Here is an 18,310-nt window from a genome sequence, read left to right as displayed (position 1 = left end):
TGTGCAGAAAGAATGTTACTACTTACCCAACAACAAAGCAGGATATTGTTGTCCCAACAAAGGCATAGGTCATTATAGTGCCCAAGTTCCTGAAGAAGAATTTCTATAAAAAAAAAAATAAGAGCAAATTTTCCCATCTGGCTTTTACAGCAGTGACAGCTGAGCAGGCAAGTCTCAAAGCGAGAGAAGTAGTGTTAGAAACAAGCTCACCCCTAAAACAACCAGATGATTCAAGTTATCACTTAATGTGAATGCCTGTTCTACGTTCACTAACCATATTTGGCTACAATTACTCTCTTAACAAATGATTACAAGCAAAAATTTTTCTCACAATATTGCCACACTCTACCAGCGCCCCCGTGCGGTTTGTCTTCGACCTTTGTCGCGCGCCGGACTTCGTCCTCTTCTGCTCGGTGCTAGGGTCGGCCGGCTGCGCTCCGCCCAGTGTGCTCGCCAGGGACAGAACGTTCTACCGGCGCCCGTGACATTTTGGTGGAGGTGCGGGGTACGATCCATGTACGAAGAGGTCCCAGGAACCTCCAGCGCTCCGCCACACCCCCTGGACACGACACCTGTCCACAAGTCAAGCCGCCGCTTGAAAGGCTTAGCTCCCGAGTACAAACCCCTCACCGCGCCATCCCGCACGATGACCTCTACGGTGGCCAGCCAGACCTTCCAGCCATCTGTGAGTTCGCCACCGCTACTTCTTCATACGCCTCGCACGCCTGCGTCGTTTCATGGTGACAAGTTTGAGGATGTGGAGGACTGGTTGGACGGGTATGACAGGGTTGCTGAATTTAATCTGTGGGACGAAGACCGCAAGCTTCGGAACGTTTACTTTGCCCTCCAGGACGCCGCCAAGACGTGGTTCGAAAACCACGAGTCCGCCATCCACACCTGGCAAGACTTCCGGCGGCAGTTGCTGCATACCTTCAGCAGCAACGAACGGCGGGAGCGTGCTGAATTGGCCTTGCAATCGAGGGCGCAGCAGCCAAACGAGAGCGTGGCGATGTTCGTGGAGGACATGACCCGGCTCTTCAACCGCGCTGATCCTTCGATGTCTGAAGCCAAGAAGGTGCGCCATTTGATGCGGGGAGTGAAGGAGCAATTGTTCGTTGGGCTCGTGCGCGATCCTCCGGCTACAGTCGCCGATTTTGCGAAGGAAGCGGCAGGCATGGAGCGCGCCCTGCAACAGCGGTTTGCACACTACGGCCGTCCATCAAACATAACTGCTGTGGAGTGCCACATTCCGAAGCCCGGGGATGAGAACACCTCCCTCCGAGAGCTCATCAGGAGCATCGTGCGCGAAGAGCTGCAGAAGCTTCGCTCTGTGGAGCAGCCTCCTAGTGTGACCGCCATCTCGGATGCTGTCCGTGACGAGATACGCCGCACGGTGCAGCCCATTCCGCCTCCCCAACCGCCAGCGCCCTATGTGATGACATACAGCGAGGCATTGCGAAGTACTGCGCCACCACCGCCGGCGTTCTACTCTCCTGCCCCTACCGCGCCGTCCCGCCGATTCCCGTATACGGCAGCGCTGCCAGACGACCGCCCACCCGTCACGAAGGCAAACATGTGGCGCACGCCGAACAACAGGCCCTTGTGCTTCCACTGCGGCGAAGCAGGCCACATCCGTCGTCACTGCCCGTACCGCCGGATTGGCCTGCGCGGCTTTTCGCCAGACGCACCCCTGCCACGCTATGGTGAACGACCCCGCGAAATCGATCAGTACCTAGCGGCCAACGTCCCACCTGCACCCACTGCCCAACGTCAGTCCAGGTCACCGTCACCTCGACGGATGTCTTCACCAGCCCGCCAGTCCTACGTCCGGCAGTCCTCCAGCCCGCGCCGGGAAAACTGAGTACGGCGACCCCCGGAGGTAGGGCCGCCGTCACTGGACATAATGACGAACATCCTCCGCTCACCGACGTTAGCATGCCACCCGACCTCCGACCTCACGCCGCTACGACCTTTCGACGCCCAGAGACGTCTCCGCTTGACGCACCAACTCGACCACGAGAACGATCCCCAAGTCCGACCACCCCCACACAGCGTTTTTCCGAAGGTGACCAAGCTTCGGCTGAAATCCCGATCATCGTTGATGGCCGCCGCGTGACTGCTCTCGTAGATACCGGCGCCGACTTCTCCGTCATGAGTCGTGGTCTGGCGACTGTCCTGAGGAAAGTCCTGACACCTTGGCCTGGAACGCACATCCGGACAGCTGGAGGCCATCTGGTGACACCGCTTGGCGTCTGCACCGCTAGAATGGAGATTCGCGGTGTAACCTTCATTGCCTGCTTCGCTGTGTTGGCTCATTGCTCGAAGGACCTCATCCTCGGGTTTGATTTTCTTCAAGAACACGGTGCGATAATCAACCTCCGCGAACTTGTCGTGACGTTCTCACCTCAGTGTGCCACAGCCGGCAGAAGCGAGCCCGACAGGCCTGTTTTTCGCGTGTGTGATGACAATGTCACGCTACCACCACGCTCCAGTTTGTTTATTACGGTGGAATGCTCCAACCCACGCACGCCCCACGGGATTGCGGAAGGTAACCTGTCGTTACTGTTGAGTCAACAAGTCTGCGTTGCGCGTGGTGTTGCTTCCCTCCGCGGAATGCGAACGCAGCTTTTTGTTACCAACTTTAGCGCCGAATACCGCCACTTGCCGCAAGCAACAGCCATAGCCTATTTCGATGAAATTAGTGACTCAGTCTCCCACTGCGCCTTGACCCTCAACGATACCCATGAATTGACGTCTGACGCCCCCGTTCTGACTGACGTGAACCCCGACCTAACCGCCGATCAGAAACACCGCCTCCTCATGATCCTCGACTCTTTTCGTGACTGCTTTGCGACCACTTCTAAAGTTCGGCAAACATCGGTCGCTAAACACCGCATTGTAGTTGATGAAGGCGAGAGGCCTATACAACACCACCCCTATCGAGTGTCTGCGAAAGAAAGGGAGGTGATTCGGAGGCAGGTTGAGGAAATGCTCCGCGACGAGGTTATCCAGCCGTCAACAAGCCCGTGGGCTTCGCCCGTTGTGCTGGTCGCCAAGAAGGATGGCACTCTCCGATTCTGTGTCGACTATCGTCGCCTCAACAAGATTACTAAAAAGGACGTTTATCCGTTGCCCCGAATTGATGACTCATTCGATCGCCTGCGTCATGCCCGCTACTTTTCCTCTCTTGATCTACGCAGTGGGTACTGGCAGATCGAAGTCGATGAACGTGACCGTGAAAAGACCGCGTTCATAACCCCCGACGGTTTGTACGAGTTCAAGGTGCTCCCCTTTGGCCTGTGTACCGCTCCTGCCACCTTTCAAAGAATGATGGACACTGTCCTGGTTGGCCTCAAATGGCAGTCGTGTCTTGTCTATCTTGATGATGTGGTTATTTTCGCTGCGACCTACGAAGAACATCTCAAACGCTTGAGTGCAGTATTGACGGCAATCCGATCAGCCGGTCTGTCTCTAAAACCCGAAAAATGCCACTTCGCCTACCAACGGCTGAAGTTTTTGGGCCATGTTGTGACACCTGAGGGCGTCAGCCCCGACCCTGACAAGACGGCCGCTGTAGCTGCGTTCCCGACTCCCACTGATAAGCGAGCTGTGCGCCGGTTTCTTGGCCTCTGCGCATATTACAGACGCTTCGTGCAAGACTTCTCCAGGCTGGCTGAGCCTCTCACACGGCTGACAAAAGACGATCAGCCTTTCGTCTGGGCACAGGAACAGCAGGACGCCTTCGAAAAGCTCCGCGAACGCCTACAAACAACGCCCATTCTTGCCCATTTTGACGAGGAGGCGGACACGGAACTTCACACCGATGCCAGCAACATTGGCCTCGGTGCAGTCCTCGTCCAGTGGCAAGATGGTGTTGAACGCGTGATTGCGTACGGCAGCCGCACGCTGTCACGGTCCGAGGCAAATTACTCAACCACTGAAAAGGAGTGCCTAGCTGTTGTGTGGGCGATAACGAAGTTCCGGCCCTACTTGTATGGTCGCCCGTTTCGGGTCGTGAGTGACCACCACTCACTGTGTTGGCTCGCGAATCTTAAAGACCCCTCGGGCCGGCTAGCTCGTTGGAGCCTTCGCTTGCAAGAATTTGACGTTACAGTTGTCTACAAGTCGGGCAACAAACACAGCGATGCAGACTGCTTGTCCCGTGCTCCTATCCCGTCCAGCTCTGATGACCTCGAAGATGACCCTCTATTTATTGGTGCTCTGACCACGTCCGCCCTCGCTCAACAACAGAGAGACGACACGGAATTGCGCCCACTCATCGATTATCTCGAGGGAACCGCCTCGTTACCACCTCGTCTATTCGCGCGTGGCTTGTCGTCGTTTTGCTTGCGAGATGGCGTCCTCTACAAACGAAATTACGGCCCGACGGACTCTGGTTACCTGCTCGTGGTTCCATCGGCGCTCCGCACTGACGTTTTGCAGGCGTGCCACGACGAGCTTCCTTCCGGCCACCTCGGATTTTCTCGAACGATGGCACGAGTTCGTCACCGTTATTACTGGCCCAGGCTTTCTGCGGCTGTCAAGCGTTATGTGCGCACTTGCCGCGAGTGTCAACGTCGGAAGAAACCACCTTTCAAGCCGGCTGGCTTGCTCCAACCCATTGCTCTGCCGAGAATTCCTTTCCACCAAGTCGGCATGGACTTACTGGGCCCATTTCCCACGTCATCATTGGGTAACCGGTATATTGTGGTTGCAACCGACTACCTCACCCGGTATTGTGAGACGAAAGCCCTTCCCCGCGGTACTGCTGCTGAAATTGCTGACTTTTTCATCATCAGCATAGTCCTCCGCCATGGCGCCCCTTCTGTTGTTTTAACTGACCGAGGCACAGCGTTCACGTCTACGCTTACTCAGGAAGTTATGCGGCTCAGTGGCACAAGTCATCGTAAGACCACAGCTTACCATCCTCAAACCAACGGCCTAACCGAGCGCCTCAATAAGACTATCGCTGATATGATTTCTATGTACGTCGACGATGACCACAAGAACTGGGACGCAATACTTCCGTACGTCACGTTTGCCTACAACACTGCCCTTCAAGAGACGACGGGGTTCACGCCATTTCGTTTGGTACACGGTCATGAAGTCGTGACTATGTTGGACACGATGTTGTTGCCCGATATTGCGCACCCATCCGTTGCCGACGCTGATGCATTCGTTCGCCATGCAGAAGCTGCCCGCCGGCTGGCTCGGCAACGAACCCGCGTGCGGCAGGAAGTCGATGCTCACCGCTATAACCTTCGTCATCGCGAAGTCATTTTCCAGCCTGGAGATCAAGTGTGGGTTTGGAGCCCCATCCGTCAGCGCGGTCGCTCCGAGAAGCTTTTGCGCCGTTACTTCGGTCCCTACGAGGTACTCCGCAAACTCAGCGACGTTACGTATGAAGTGCTCCCGCAAGGGAGTGTTCGTTCTTCAAGACGTCCGCCGACATCCGAAATTGTGCACGTCGCAAGACTCAAGCCATACCATGCCCGCTAGAACAACTCTCCCCACGTTCCGCGCCCGGGCCTCGGTTCACGCACACCCGTGGCTCCCCCTCAATCTCAGCCATCGAGTCGATGCCTTTCCAGAGGGGAGGGGCAATGCCACACTCTACCAGCGCCCCCGTGCGGTTTGTCTTCGACCTTTGTCGCGCGCCGGACTTCGTCCTCTTCTGCTCGGTGCTAGGGTCGGCCGGCTGTGCTCCGCCCAGTGTGCTCGCCAGGGACAGAACGTTCTACCGGCGCCCGTGACAATATCAAGACACTACACCTACCCTAAAACATTTTTTACATTACAGGAACCCAACAAACACTTGAAAACCGGTACTTACCCTCTTCAAGCTGTAGCCAGCATTAAATATAATAGGTGGAAGGATAATGTTGAAAAATATCTCTGGATCAAACGTTGCCTGCAACAGAGAAAATGAGCAAGTAATCATCAAATACCGTGTAGTGCTCAATATAAAGCAAAAATTTAAAATACGCAGGTACTCAGAAGCTAGAAACGTTGAGCCAAAATTGAAGACATAAAATCCATGTCTCTGTAACAAAGTAGAAACCACAACTACACCATCTAACATACTTGTCTTGTAATGCCCAAATGGCTAACAAGACTACAAGTGAAAAACCAACTACTCATCTTGCACCACAGATGACTCCATGCAATGATAATGGTTAAGAGAACCAGCACAAAAATGCACCACTCTATTTGCATGTTGATTTTCCAAAGTATTGTAGGTAGCTACTGGCTGATGCTAACAAATAATGCCGAAAAGTGTTCAAGTCACACCAAAGTCATACACAGCTTCACATATTTACCATTACAATAGTTCAGTTCTACAGCTTACTTCTGCAACTGAAATGTTACATTACACAAATGTTACTTACACAGACTACAATGGACTCCCTTCAGCAAAAACCTTGTTAATTTGAAGAGTTCAGGGACTTCTGTTTAGTTTCACAGATCCAATGTAAAGATCAGGTAAAAAAATATGCAAAATGGTCAATGCCAACTCTTACAGTGTCATACTGACTGGCATTCTACAGTACTAGGCAGCTTATTTGTTTTTGTCATCGTAGTGCAACACACAAGGAAAGGCCATGCAATAGCAACCATGGAAGCATAAAAAAAAAGACCCAAACTGAACCCATCTGTGCAGGCAGACAGCCAGGTCACACAGCTTGGAAAGAGCAGTGGTGCGCTACAGGTGGCCTAGCATATGTGAAATGTTATTAGGTCCATTCCATTCTTCAAACACAAAACACAATAACAGCTTTCTGTTTTGTAGCATGAAGGTTGTGAACAGTCCTCGTTGGGACAAAGACTGAAAGCTACAGATATTGCACAAACCAAGCAGGTGCTGCAGAGAATATTACTAGTATTCTCTTTTCAAGTAACTTTACATTTTCTTGAGGAACTTATTTTTACATTGTGCAGTCCCTCATTTCCCAAATGGTTCATGCATGCTCTTAGAGACCTCAATTTTCAGGCAATCCCTTTAAGCTGATTTACAGATAAAGTAAACGGATTTGCGGGGTCCCATCACATTCACCTTAAAAGGGCTCTACAGTAACTGTAAAGCCTCATAACAGTCCTTCACATCGCACTATACATCATCCGCATATGGTGCCGCTTGTTACCAATGCAAGCCCGTATCAACTCAGTGTCTAACACTCAAGATGCTCATAAAATGACCACTTTTTAATAAGACAAACAAACAAAACTAATGACAGGAGTTAGCAGCAGCTATACAGAGCAGATAGACACAGGAGTCCCTGTTCTTCCACATATATGGCCACATAAAAAGTCCTGACAGATTTTGTTTCCTTACTCTCGAAAAAAAAACAAAAAACAATGTGGTTTCGCAACCTTAAGCAATGCACACTTAAGCAATGCACAAAAATTATGATTTCGAAGTCTGGCAAGTAAACATCCTGCACAACTGCCACTGACAAACAATCAATAACCACTGCACACTAGCAGTAACCAATGAATACATATTACTCTTGTTGGTTTAATCACCCCACATTCCTCTAGTTTCTACAAAAGAGAGCAGAGACAAGAAGAGTCTTTCTGGCAGTTGAAACTAACATTTTCAAACACCACAGCACTTGCTTCCATGCAGAGTCGGCACAATGAGCATATTGCAGTCGCACTCACTTTTTGGTTTAGTTTCTTGCTTTCGACATCAGTGACCTCGCCTTGAAAGGTATAAGCATAGGTCCTGTTCTCCTTGCGCCCCAGATCAGTCTTGGCTACCTCCAGAAGAACAAACACATTGTCTGGTGGGACGGCATCGCTGTAGTTACTGCCTTGCACGGGCAGCACACGCACGTGCGACATTTCAGTCTCCTCGCTTGCATACCGCACTATTGCTCCTACTATGAGTCCTGCAATCAATAAAATTAAACATCAGATTCTACAAAGGCAACTAGACAAACGAGAGCAAAGCCACTGTCGCCAGCTTGCCAGTGAGAACACCCATACATTACACATACAATAAGGCCTGGATGAAAGCGTAACGACACTCTGAAGCCATGAAGAGATGCTTGACACTACCCACTGCTGTGTGCACAAGCAGAACCACAAGAAAAGAAAACAAAGCCCTGCAAGGAGAAGGCCAATGAAAAGCATGCAAAATCATGCTGATGTAGCTAATAAAATTATAGCAGTACCAAAGATATAAAACAATACAAAAGATGAAGACAAGTGATAAGACAAACGAGTGCCGACTACCAGCAAATTTTGATCCTCAGAAGCAAGTTAGTTAGTTATATTGATTTTTATGGCGCAAAAGCAACTGAGGCTATGCTGCGCCAACCTCAAGGTTAGAGTTTTTGTTAATGGTGAAGCTTTTTAAAAATAGTTAGAGTTTGTTTAAAACGTTGGCTTCCTTGAGAAACCTAAAAATACATGAAATGTCAGCCAGTGCTCGATCACCTAAGAGTAGCATGGGGTGTAATGGGATGCTTTCCCTGTAAAATGTTGTGAAATATTTCTTTCTTAGTTCTTCTAATTTTATGCATGAAATTAAAATGTGGTTCACTGTGAGTTCAGCACCACACATTTCACAGAGAGGTTTGTTTTGTTTGGCTAGCAGAAAGTTGTGCGTGAGGTGGGTGTGTCCAATGCGGAGCCGACATAAAATAACTTCGGTAAAACGTTCTTGATGCCTACATGATTGCCATTCCCCTAAAATTGGTTTCACAGAATGTAATTTGTTGTTTACGTGATCTTGCCATGCGGCCTGCCACTTATTTCTGAGTTTACTGTTGATAAACTTTAAGCAATCCCTGTGCGGTATGCTCACTTGTTTTATTTGGCCATTCCGGGCTTGTGCAGCGCATACATCTGCTTTTTCATTACCTACGATTCCAACATGGCTAGGAACCCAGCAGAATTTAATGTTACGTTTTTGTTTTGTGATTTTAACAATGTTATGTATGATGTTACCTATTATGGGTTCAGCAGCATTTCTGGAGTGCAGTGCTTTGAGCGTACTCAGGGAATCGGTGTAAATGATGCTATTTTTGATATTCTCTCTTACTATTTTTTCCACAGCTACAAAGATGGCATAACACTCAGCAGTAAAAACCGATGCGCATTCTGGTAGTCGCATTATCTGTTTGTTTTTTCCTTGGATTACTGCACTTCCAACGTGATTTTCTGTTTTTGAGCCATCGGTATAAAATTCAATGTAAGTGTCATACTTTTCTTGTAGTGCAAAGAATTCCTGTAATATGTACTCATTTGGCGTTTGCTTTTTATCTAAATGTGTCATTGTGAGGTCACATACTGAAGGCAGGCTGTACCATGGTGGTAAATATTCATTCCTTTGTGCAATATTCGGTAGGGCATCTAGTACTGTTAGCTCTTCACATTTGTCTTCAAAGCGCAATAGTAATGGTCTGATAGAATGTGGTTTGTTGATGAATAATCTTTTAGATGGGCACTTGGTGACAACTGGATGGCAGAGATGTTTCGGAAGAGAACGGATTTTTAAGACATATGAGCATGTAAGGGCGATTCTTCGATCCTCAAGAGCGGCTTCATTAGTTTCAACGTAAAGGCTAACTACTGGTATGTTCTGTATGCTCCAGATGATAGGCGCAGACCAAGATTATGAATGGGGTCTAATCTTTTTAAGTAGGATGCTCTTGCCGAACCATATACTATGCACCCGTAGTCCAGCTTGGAGCGCACCAGAGAGCGATATATTTGTAAAAGGCTTGCTCTATCGGACCCCCACCGCTTCCGTGAGAGAACTTTTAAGATATTGAGGGCTTGAGAAGCTTTCTTTTTAAGGTTGTTAATATGTGGTAGAAATGTGAGTTTCTTGTCAAAAGTTACGCCTAAAAATTTGTGTTCTAGTTTAATTGGTAGCGCAGTGTGATTCAAGTATAGACTGGGATCGACCTGTAGGCCTCGTCGCAATGAAAAAAGAACAGCTACTGTTTTTTGAGGAGAAAATTTAAACCCATTTATGTCTGCCCAAGCACCTAGTTTATTTAGTGTGATTTGTATTTGTCTCTCACAGGTTGATATGCTAGAGGACGTGCATGCTATTTGTAGGTCATCTACATAGACTGAATACATTATGGACTTGGGTATTACTTTGGCTAAGGAATTCATTTTTACTATGAAGAGTGTCGTGCTTAGAATGCACCCCTGGGGTACGCCGTTCTCTTGGGTGAAAGTCATGGAGAGAGTTGCTCCTAGGCGGACTCGGAATGTGCGGTTAGCCAGGAATTCGTTCAAGCAGTTCAACATCCTGCCGCGGATACCTAGCTCTGCTAGGTCACGGAGGATGCCGAACTTCCACGTAGTATCGTAGGCCTTCTCCAAGTCGAAGAAGACCCCAATACAGTGCTGCTTGTGGATGAACGCCTCCCGGATGGTGTTTTCTAGGCGGACAAGATGATCTGTGGTGGAGCATGTTTTCTTAAACCCACATTGGTGTTTATCTAGTAGTTGCCGAGATTCAAGTACGAAGGTTAGTCTAATGTTTATTACACTTTCGAAAGATTTAGCAATGCAGCTGGTGAGGGCTATTGGTCTGTAACTGCTAGGACTTGTTGGTGGTTTTCCGGGTTTGAGAAAAGGTATTATGACTGCTTTTTTCCACTCGTCAGGTATATTTCCAGTTATCCAGATTTTATTAAAGAATTTTAACAGTGCCTCTACAGCAGCCTCGGAGAGATGTGCAAGCATAGCGTAATGCACGTTGTCTGGTCCTGGTGCTGTCTTTTTTCCAGAAGATAATACTTTATTTAATTCTTGTAGTGTGAGAGGCATGGTTATAATCCTCATGTACACCTGCTCCAGATGGAAATTTTTGTTTTTCAGCTATTGATTTGTGTTTCTGAAATGTGTTTGTGTAGTTGGATGAGCTTGAGATCTCAGCAAAATGCTCGCCCAGTATGTTGGCCTGTTCTTCTAAAGATGTTTGTGTCCCGGGTGCCGTCAAGAGAGGAAGTGTGAAAGGGGTATGGTCACCAGTAAATTTACGAACTTTTTCCCACATTTTCTTTGATGTTATTGAACTATTTATTGAGGAGACATATTTCTGCCAAGAGGTTTTCTCTGCATTTCTTCGCACATACCGCGCTCTGGCTTTTGCCTTCTTAAAGGTGAGTAGGTTCTCTGCAGTGGAATATCGACGCAGAGCGCTCCAGGCTTTCTTTTGTTGTTTTTTTGCTAATGTGCATTCTTTTGTCCACCACACTTTGTGTTTCTTTTGTGCAAGTCCTGTTGTTTGTGGTATAGCGAGTGTTGCGGCCGATATTATGCATTCAGTAAACTTCTCATTAATTTCATCTGTGCTAAGGTCGTCACAAAATTCCTTTTCCAGAGTGGCACTTTTTTGTAAAAAGTGACCAGTCGGCGAGCTGAATTTTCCAGCGCCGTGGCCTTGTGGGGATGATTGGAGTCGACGATGAGAGCCTGATGATGGTAGGTAAGTGATCGCTGCCCATGGGGTCATTTAAAACATCCCATTTAAAATCGTTAAAAAGTAATGGTGATGCGAAAGCTAAATCGAGAGAGCTCATTTTTGCTGTGCTTGGACAGCAATATGTGGCTTTTCCCGTATTTAAAAGACAGACATTATTCGAAAGTATAAAATCTTCGATTGTTTGGCCTCTAGAGTCACAGCGTTCGCTTCCCCAAAACGGAGAGTGAGCGTTAAAATCGCCAACTACCAGGAATGGCTCCGGCAGTTCATCGATCAGGCCTTCTAGATCTTGGCATGTTAATGTGATGTGTGGGGGAAGATATACAGAACATATTGTAATGGTTTTGTAGCTGATGACGCTAACCGCAACCGCCTCAAGTTTTGTTTTCAGTTTGATTTCTTGAGCCGGGACGCCGCTTTGGATGATGATTGCGACGCCTCCCGAGAGTCTATTTGCATGTTCGCGATCACGCCTAAAAGTTATGTAATGTTTTAAGATATTTGAATGTTGTGGACCAAGATTGGTCTCCTGGAGACATAGGGCTAGAGGCATCACTGACCCTAGAATATGAGTTATATCACTGTAGTTCCTCAACATTCCTCTACAGTTCCATTGTATTATGAAAGCCATCGTAGTTTTGTGTTTGTACTGATTGAAAAAACTAGATCAAGTTGTTTATGGCCCCGTGACTCGGGGCCTGTCTCTTTTTGACCGATCCAGGGAGCTCCGCCGACCGTCCGACGTGGACGGCGAGGGGCTGCCCGGGGTCGTGTCCATCGCCTCTGCGGAGGCACTGGACGACCGTGCAGGAGGCACATTGATTTTCGAATTTGACCTCGACCTGTGGGAAGAGGTCTTTGGGCCCGCCGACCCGGGGGTCTGCGTCCCCTCCTTTGGGGTAGGCGGAGTAGCGTGAGCTACTCCACCAGACGGCGCGGATGGCCCCGCCACAGGCTCACTACGTGTGGCCTGGACAGGTGCCGAAGCCTGGTGTGGTGCGCCGCGCCCACGCACCACATCGGCGAAGTTTGTTTTTGCAGTGAAGGTGAATTTGTTTGTTTGAGAGTATTGCCTTCTTGCTTCTTTGAAAGAAATGTTTTGCGTAGTCTTGAGAGTAATGATTTCTTTCTCTTTTTTCCAGGACGGACAAGCCCTGGAGTAGGCAGCATGGTCGCCATCACAGTTTGCACACCGTAGGTTAGCAACACATTCTTCGGATTGGTGGTCCTTCGAAGAGCATTTTGCGCAAGTTTTGCGGCCGCGACAACTCTGGGAGCCGTGGCCAAATCTCTGGCAGTTGAAACATCTGCGTGGGTTGGGAATATACGGTCTTACATTTATTTTCAGGTAGCCTACTTCAATGGATTCGGGCAATGTGCTCATGTTGAATGTCAAGATCAGGTGTTTGGTGTCCACTTCTTTGCCATCCTTCCGGATCTTGATCCGGTGGACGTCTATAACTTCTTGGTCAGTAAGTCCTTCGAGCATTTCCTTTTCAGAAAGGTGGACAAAATCTATTTCAGAGATGACGCCTCGTACAGTATTCAGAGACCGATGTGGGGTCACAGAGACAGGGATGTCCCCAATGGATACAATTGTTGCAACTTTTGAGTGTTGTATGCTGTTGCGCAGTTCAAGAAGTAAGTCGCCACTGGCCATTTTTGACACCTTGTAGCCAAGGCCTAAGGCATCCGTCAAGCGTTTTGAGACTTGGAATGGGGATATTATCCTTGCTTGTGTTTCTTCTGCTTTACTGTGAATGACATGAAATTTTGGAAAGGATACTTTTCTTTTCTGGAAAAAGTCATCTGCTTCGGTCCGCCCTCTCTTGAGACAGCGATCAAGTTTTGAAAGGGGGGGAGCCATAAAAAAATGTAGTTTTTCGGTCATGGTGCCAGCCACCCACCATGGAGTCCAACAAGGGGACGCGACAGGTACTTGAAAGAAAGTCCTGCCCACGCCAGCTGTACACCTTAACTATAACCTAACTATAAGGGTAGTTGGTCACACACGGTTAACCCTCGCCGCCAGGAAAAAGGAAAAAACAAAGAAGAGAGGAGGATACAGGAAAGTTGTAAGAAAGGAAATAGGAAAGTGAAAGGTAGAGGGGAGGACAGGAAAAGGCGACTGCCGATTTCCCCCGGTCGGGTCAGGCCGGAGGTGCCGTCTACAGGAAGCTGGGGCCAAAGTGGTGTGTTGCCTCCGCCGAGGGGCCTTAAGGGTCCAAACGCTCGGCATCGGCTCAACCACCAGGATCCCCTTTTCCCCGGACACGGCGATGCCACGCACGGCTAAGCGCGGATGCTCGGGTCCGTGGTGACGCATTGTTCACCATCATCCCCCTGAGGGGATGTCCCTGCGGATGCTCGGGTTAACCCCGTGGTGTCGCCACTCACCAACGTCTGCATGCTGCAGACGCCTCCCTGCGGGGAAGATCCTCAGAAGCAAGCCGGCTTAAATACAAAACGGTCCTTACATTCTACACTCTTTAAGCTGGCTTGATTTTAGAAACATAACAAGTTGGTAGTCAATGCCCGTTTTTTCATGTGTGTCGTTCACTTGTCTCTGCCTTTCATGTCATTTTACATTTAATTCATAATGGAGAAAAAGCCCCAAATCAAAATTCTAACCGAAGCCAACACTGAAGACTTAATACGTTAGCACTATCAGAGCAGACCACTTCTCAGACAAGAGACTACTACTGCATCACTTGCACAACCCCGAAATGCTGACTGGACAACTTGCTCAATCAGCTGTTCTACCGGGCCAGTGCGTTGCTTTTCTTATATGTGATAAAAAAACACTGTTCTCTAAATGAGACTTCAGGCAGTCATAACGATGCTTGCAGCTAAAAAAAAAACTCACTAGCACACTGGTTCAAACAACAGCAAATTTTAGCTAATTCTTACATATATAATTAGGGTGACAGTTAATGGAGCTGCTAGAAGCAAAAGAGGGAAAATTAGATTAGTGGCATCAATTCAATTTCTGCCAAACTTTTGTCAGCCACAAAATTTAATTGGTGAAAAATATGGAATTGAGCTTTGCACCACTGATAATAAATATTTAACTTCAAGAGCTATTACATTTCATTTTTGCCACAGTTACAGGGTGCATGAAGGCCTGACATATTTCTTCACTACTGTAAGCACTTTCAGTTTAATCGTATTTCAAAAATCAGTCTACTACACCAACTTGCGAATGAAACAAGCTTCCAATTAACATTGATATAAGGAAGAGTTCCTGTTCACGGTGCCTTCTGCAACATAAAGAAAAGGGTCACACCAGTAAAATATTCATACGCCAGAAGATCGGCAAGCTACTAGATCTAAGGTATTAGCAAAGGGCAAACTCTAGACTGACCCCAAGATATTAAAGGGGTCCAGAAACACAACCTTAGTTGACTGTTTTGCCTGTTGATCGCATACAGTGAGTTACAATGGTGCTATAAGCGTCGGTAACACTGCGTATATTCCGTTTTTTAATATTTTAATGTACTCCCAAAAACAAATTCATGGCTCTGATGGTGTCCCCACACAGTAGCAGGTTTTAGCAGCGGATATGACATCACCTGGCGCGAGCTTGATGATTGGACAAACAGTAAATATACTGCAAATTGTGTGAATAAATAGAGACACATTTTGTCACCTGTCAGTGCTTTATATTAGATCAAAAAAACAACTTGTTCATCTTAGATAAAAGCCCTGCAAAGCAAGTAAAATAAAAATACACCACCAGGGGCTCTGGCATGGAAACGATGCTGCCAGTCTCAGCAAGAACGAGTGACAGAGAGCAGGCAACCATGGAGTGCAAACTTCCGCTAGAGTGTACTAGAATTTTTACTTCCGTGATGTGCTCTGGCAGGCTGTTTTGATTGGTTGCGCCAGGTGCAGTCATTGGGAGAGCGAAATAGGAGTGGGAAGACCTGCCAAAATCGAGTTGAGGGCAGCGTTTTGTTTGCTTGTATTTTGAAATTTCTTCATTGAATAACTCCCGTTCCTATGCATCGATTCCTGTAATTCTTTTTAAGTCAGCATCTGTGTGACAAAGAATCCACCTGAAGTATAGCCGGTATCCCCCCAAGCAGTGTTTCGCAGCCCCTTTAAAGGTGTAAAAAGCAAAGGTGGATATTTCAGCATATCGGCATCACTCTTCCTATGCTTCCTATACTTGCTGCATCTGTGGCATTCAAAACGAGTTCCGACGAAACGTTGGCATGACATAGTTTGCCCCCTCAGTTGGCTGTACAAATGCGTGGAAAGCTAGACATCTCTTTGCCAAAGATATCTCCAATGGTGGCTGTTGGGGAGTGCAAAACATACTGTACATGTCCTATTATTGTGCCCAGCGATAACAAGCTTGATTTCTTCAAACACAAAACTAATGGCTCAGTATCCAATGGGCGTTTTTAAGCCACATCAATAAAACACAATAACATATCCAGACCATAAAATGCCACCAAACTAATCCACTAAACAGAATCTTGAGCTGTGCGAGTCAAGAAACAGTCATAACAAGACACCTGTGCAAAAAGCATATCATAATTCCATGTGTTCCCTTAGAGCTGCGCTGTTTTCGTTGAGTTGTGTGGACAGATTCAAAAATGTGTCACATCCTCGTGCCAATCAGAAGCCTTCACAAATAAAGTGTCATCTTTGTAAGTGTCTGCAACCACAAGGAAAGATGCGGGGTTCAAATAAAAGCACCCAAAGATCAACTTCAAGCTTAAATTTCCCAACAAAAAGTCAAATTTTGAACCTGGAGCCGAACAGGCACTAAGAGTCACAGTGCCTAACAGTGACCCAGTATGTATTTCTGATAGACATTCAACTGCGTACAGTAACTACAGGCAATTTCAAACAACCAATAGGTGCAGTTGTATTGTGCAGAGTGTAGTGGTCCATATCCATCACCTCGTTTGCACACGCAGCTTCTATACCTAGAAAAGCTGATTAGTGTAAAATAATGCGTTACATATTGACTACACAACGGTGAACAGTTCATTATGTATGCACATTTTGAATGCAGTCATAATAAGCACCGTCGTAGACAATGCTTGGGCCCGCATGTAAACGACACCGTACGGATAACTGTATATCGAGGCAGCAACCTGCCAAGGCGTCCGTGCGAGTTTACACCCGTGTAATATGCGCATACATCCTGTGCCCTTTGCTCCACACATCCGCGAGGCGAGCCCGGCCCCGGATTTGACTTCGACGCAACGCGGCCCGTTGCCGACTGACAGGCTTCTTGCCGGCTTCATCGCCCCGGCTTACAAGTCAAGGAGGCGGTGCTGAAAGCCGCCAGCTGCTGATTCAGCGCCGCAAGGGGTTCACTGAAGCCGACGGCTAAAGCACCAGAAGCGCGCGTGCAGTTTTTCCGCTTCCTCCGTTTTACAACCAGCTACAATTAGCTACAATATACCGGCACGGGTTGATGATCCCAGTTCGTCGCAGATGACACCGCGACCTTACGAGGGCGCAAACACCGAGGGGCGTGCGAATTTTCTGTGCACTGCCTGGGAGCGGGCGTAGGAAAGCCGGCGAGACAAGCGCTTGATATGGAAAAGAGCAAATGCCGCGCGCTTTTCGGTGCAGGGCGTACAGACCGGCACAGTTGCGACGCACGCAGCTCGTTTATCTTGAGTCTCAAGTTCGGGGGGCAGATATCAGGACGCGATTCGGGCAGCACTAGAAAGACAAGAATGCGTGGTCCAAGCAGCAAAGCACACAGAGCCTGAAAACAAACTAAAAACGGACGCGCGATTTCTACGTCAACAGGTTTCTGGTGCAACCACGAACGTGATCGACCAGGAACTCTGCAATTCATAGGTTGCGCCGAGACCACTAATTAATAAGCAGGAGCACCGCGTACTGGGCCGCCCACTTGTAAGAAAACAACGCTGTCGCAAAATACACGCAGTGGCGAAAACACTTACCAAATATGATGGCTAGTCCGGTTTCGTGGAGAAACCGGGCTCGGCGTCGTTTGAAGAGCCAAATGATGCACACCGTCAGGATGAGCAGAAAAGTGTAGACCAAGATGTTCACTGTGTCAACCCTGTGAATGCTGTGAGCCTTCTCGTCCATTTTGACGTCCATCGGAGCGCTAGCTCGACACACGGCCACCAGAAAGGCCACAAACGCTGCGACGAGCGTGCATATTTTCTGCTCGCTGACGGCCATGTTTGTGTTTTACTTTGCGGCGGCGGAATAGCCCGTTGACAAATTTTGACGCTATCACAGAAGGTTGAGCGATCCTGTTAAAATCAGCCCGACACTTGCTCACTCCAATTTTCCACAGCGTTCTTCGTTTCACTGCGGCGGAGCACCGACCGCATTCTTCCAGCGGCACCGACGCGTTGCAACAACAGATCAATGACGAATGGAATACTTCCCCACGCAACCACCCATGGCTGGAGCGCGATCATATGTGTGCAGCTCCGCACAAAAACTTATAATTCATTTGTACTTCTAAAATAAATAACCAAAATAACCTAAAAAAAACAAAAAATAATAACAATTTTAGGCGTTAAGTTTTATTTTATTACTTAACTTTATAACATTTGCTGCGGAGTAGCTTTATGGCCCATGCCCAAATTTGTAGTCGATTGCATGGGAAGTAACAACTGCTGAATGTTTGCGCTTTGAAACTTCTTCGAAGCGTTGTCGAAGCTGCTGAATTCATCCATTACATACCAGGTTAGTGGAAAACTTGCTTGAACAATAATCAACTGGCGCGATTTGCTAAATGTCGCCATTGCATGGCGATGTCTTCTGCTACCACTGGAGAAGTTGCGGAGAAACCGAGGCGCGATCGTGATTCTGGTTTCGGTGTTGGTGTAGAGAACGGCT

At 48.0% G+C, this 18,310-nt stretch overlaps 1 protein-coding gene across 9 annotated transcripts in view; it reads right to left on the bottom strand.

Moving 5' to 3' along the window:
- Nhe3 (Na[+]/H[+] hydrogen exchanger 3) overlaps positions 1–17,874 on the bottom strand; it is a 60,255-nt gene extending 42,381 nt beyond the window's left edge. For all 9 annotated transcript variants that reach the window (XR_016283034.1, XR_016283035.1, XM_089544745.1 and 6 more), the window contains exons 1-4: positions 17,395–17,874; positions 7,663–7,892; positions 5,834–5,911; positions 27–103 (exon numbers count right to left, since the gene is read on the bottom strand). Coding sequence is in view for 7 of the 9 variants with exons in the window: in XM_089544745.1 (XP_089400871.1) it covers positions 27–103; positions 5,834–5,911; positions 7,663–7,892; positions 17,395–17,641 (632 nt within the window). In the remaining 2 variants the exon portion in view is untranslated. The remainder of the gene's footprint in view (positions 1–26; positions 104–5,833; positions 5,912–7,662; positions 7,893–17,394) is intronic.
- Positions 17,875–18,310: the final 436 nt, after the last annotated feature.

This window comes from Amblyomma mixtum, chromosome 5 (genome assembly GCF_055824585.1).
Source record: "Amblyomma mixtum isolate Tamu chromosome 5, ASM5582458v1, whole genome shotgun sequence".
Classification (NCBI taxonomy): Eukaryota; Metazoa; Arthropoda; class Arachnida; order Ixodida; family Ixodidae; genus Amblyomma; species Amblyomma mixtum.
Note: the sequence above shows the minus strand (reverse complement) of the source record. Positions and strands in the feature narration are given on the sequence as shown.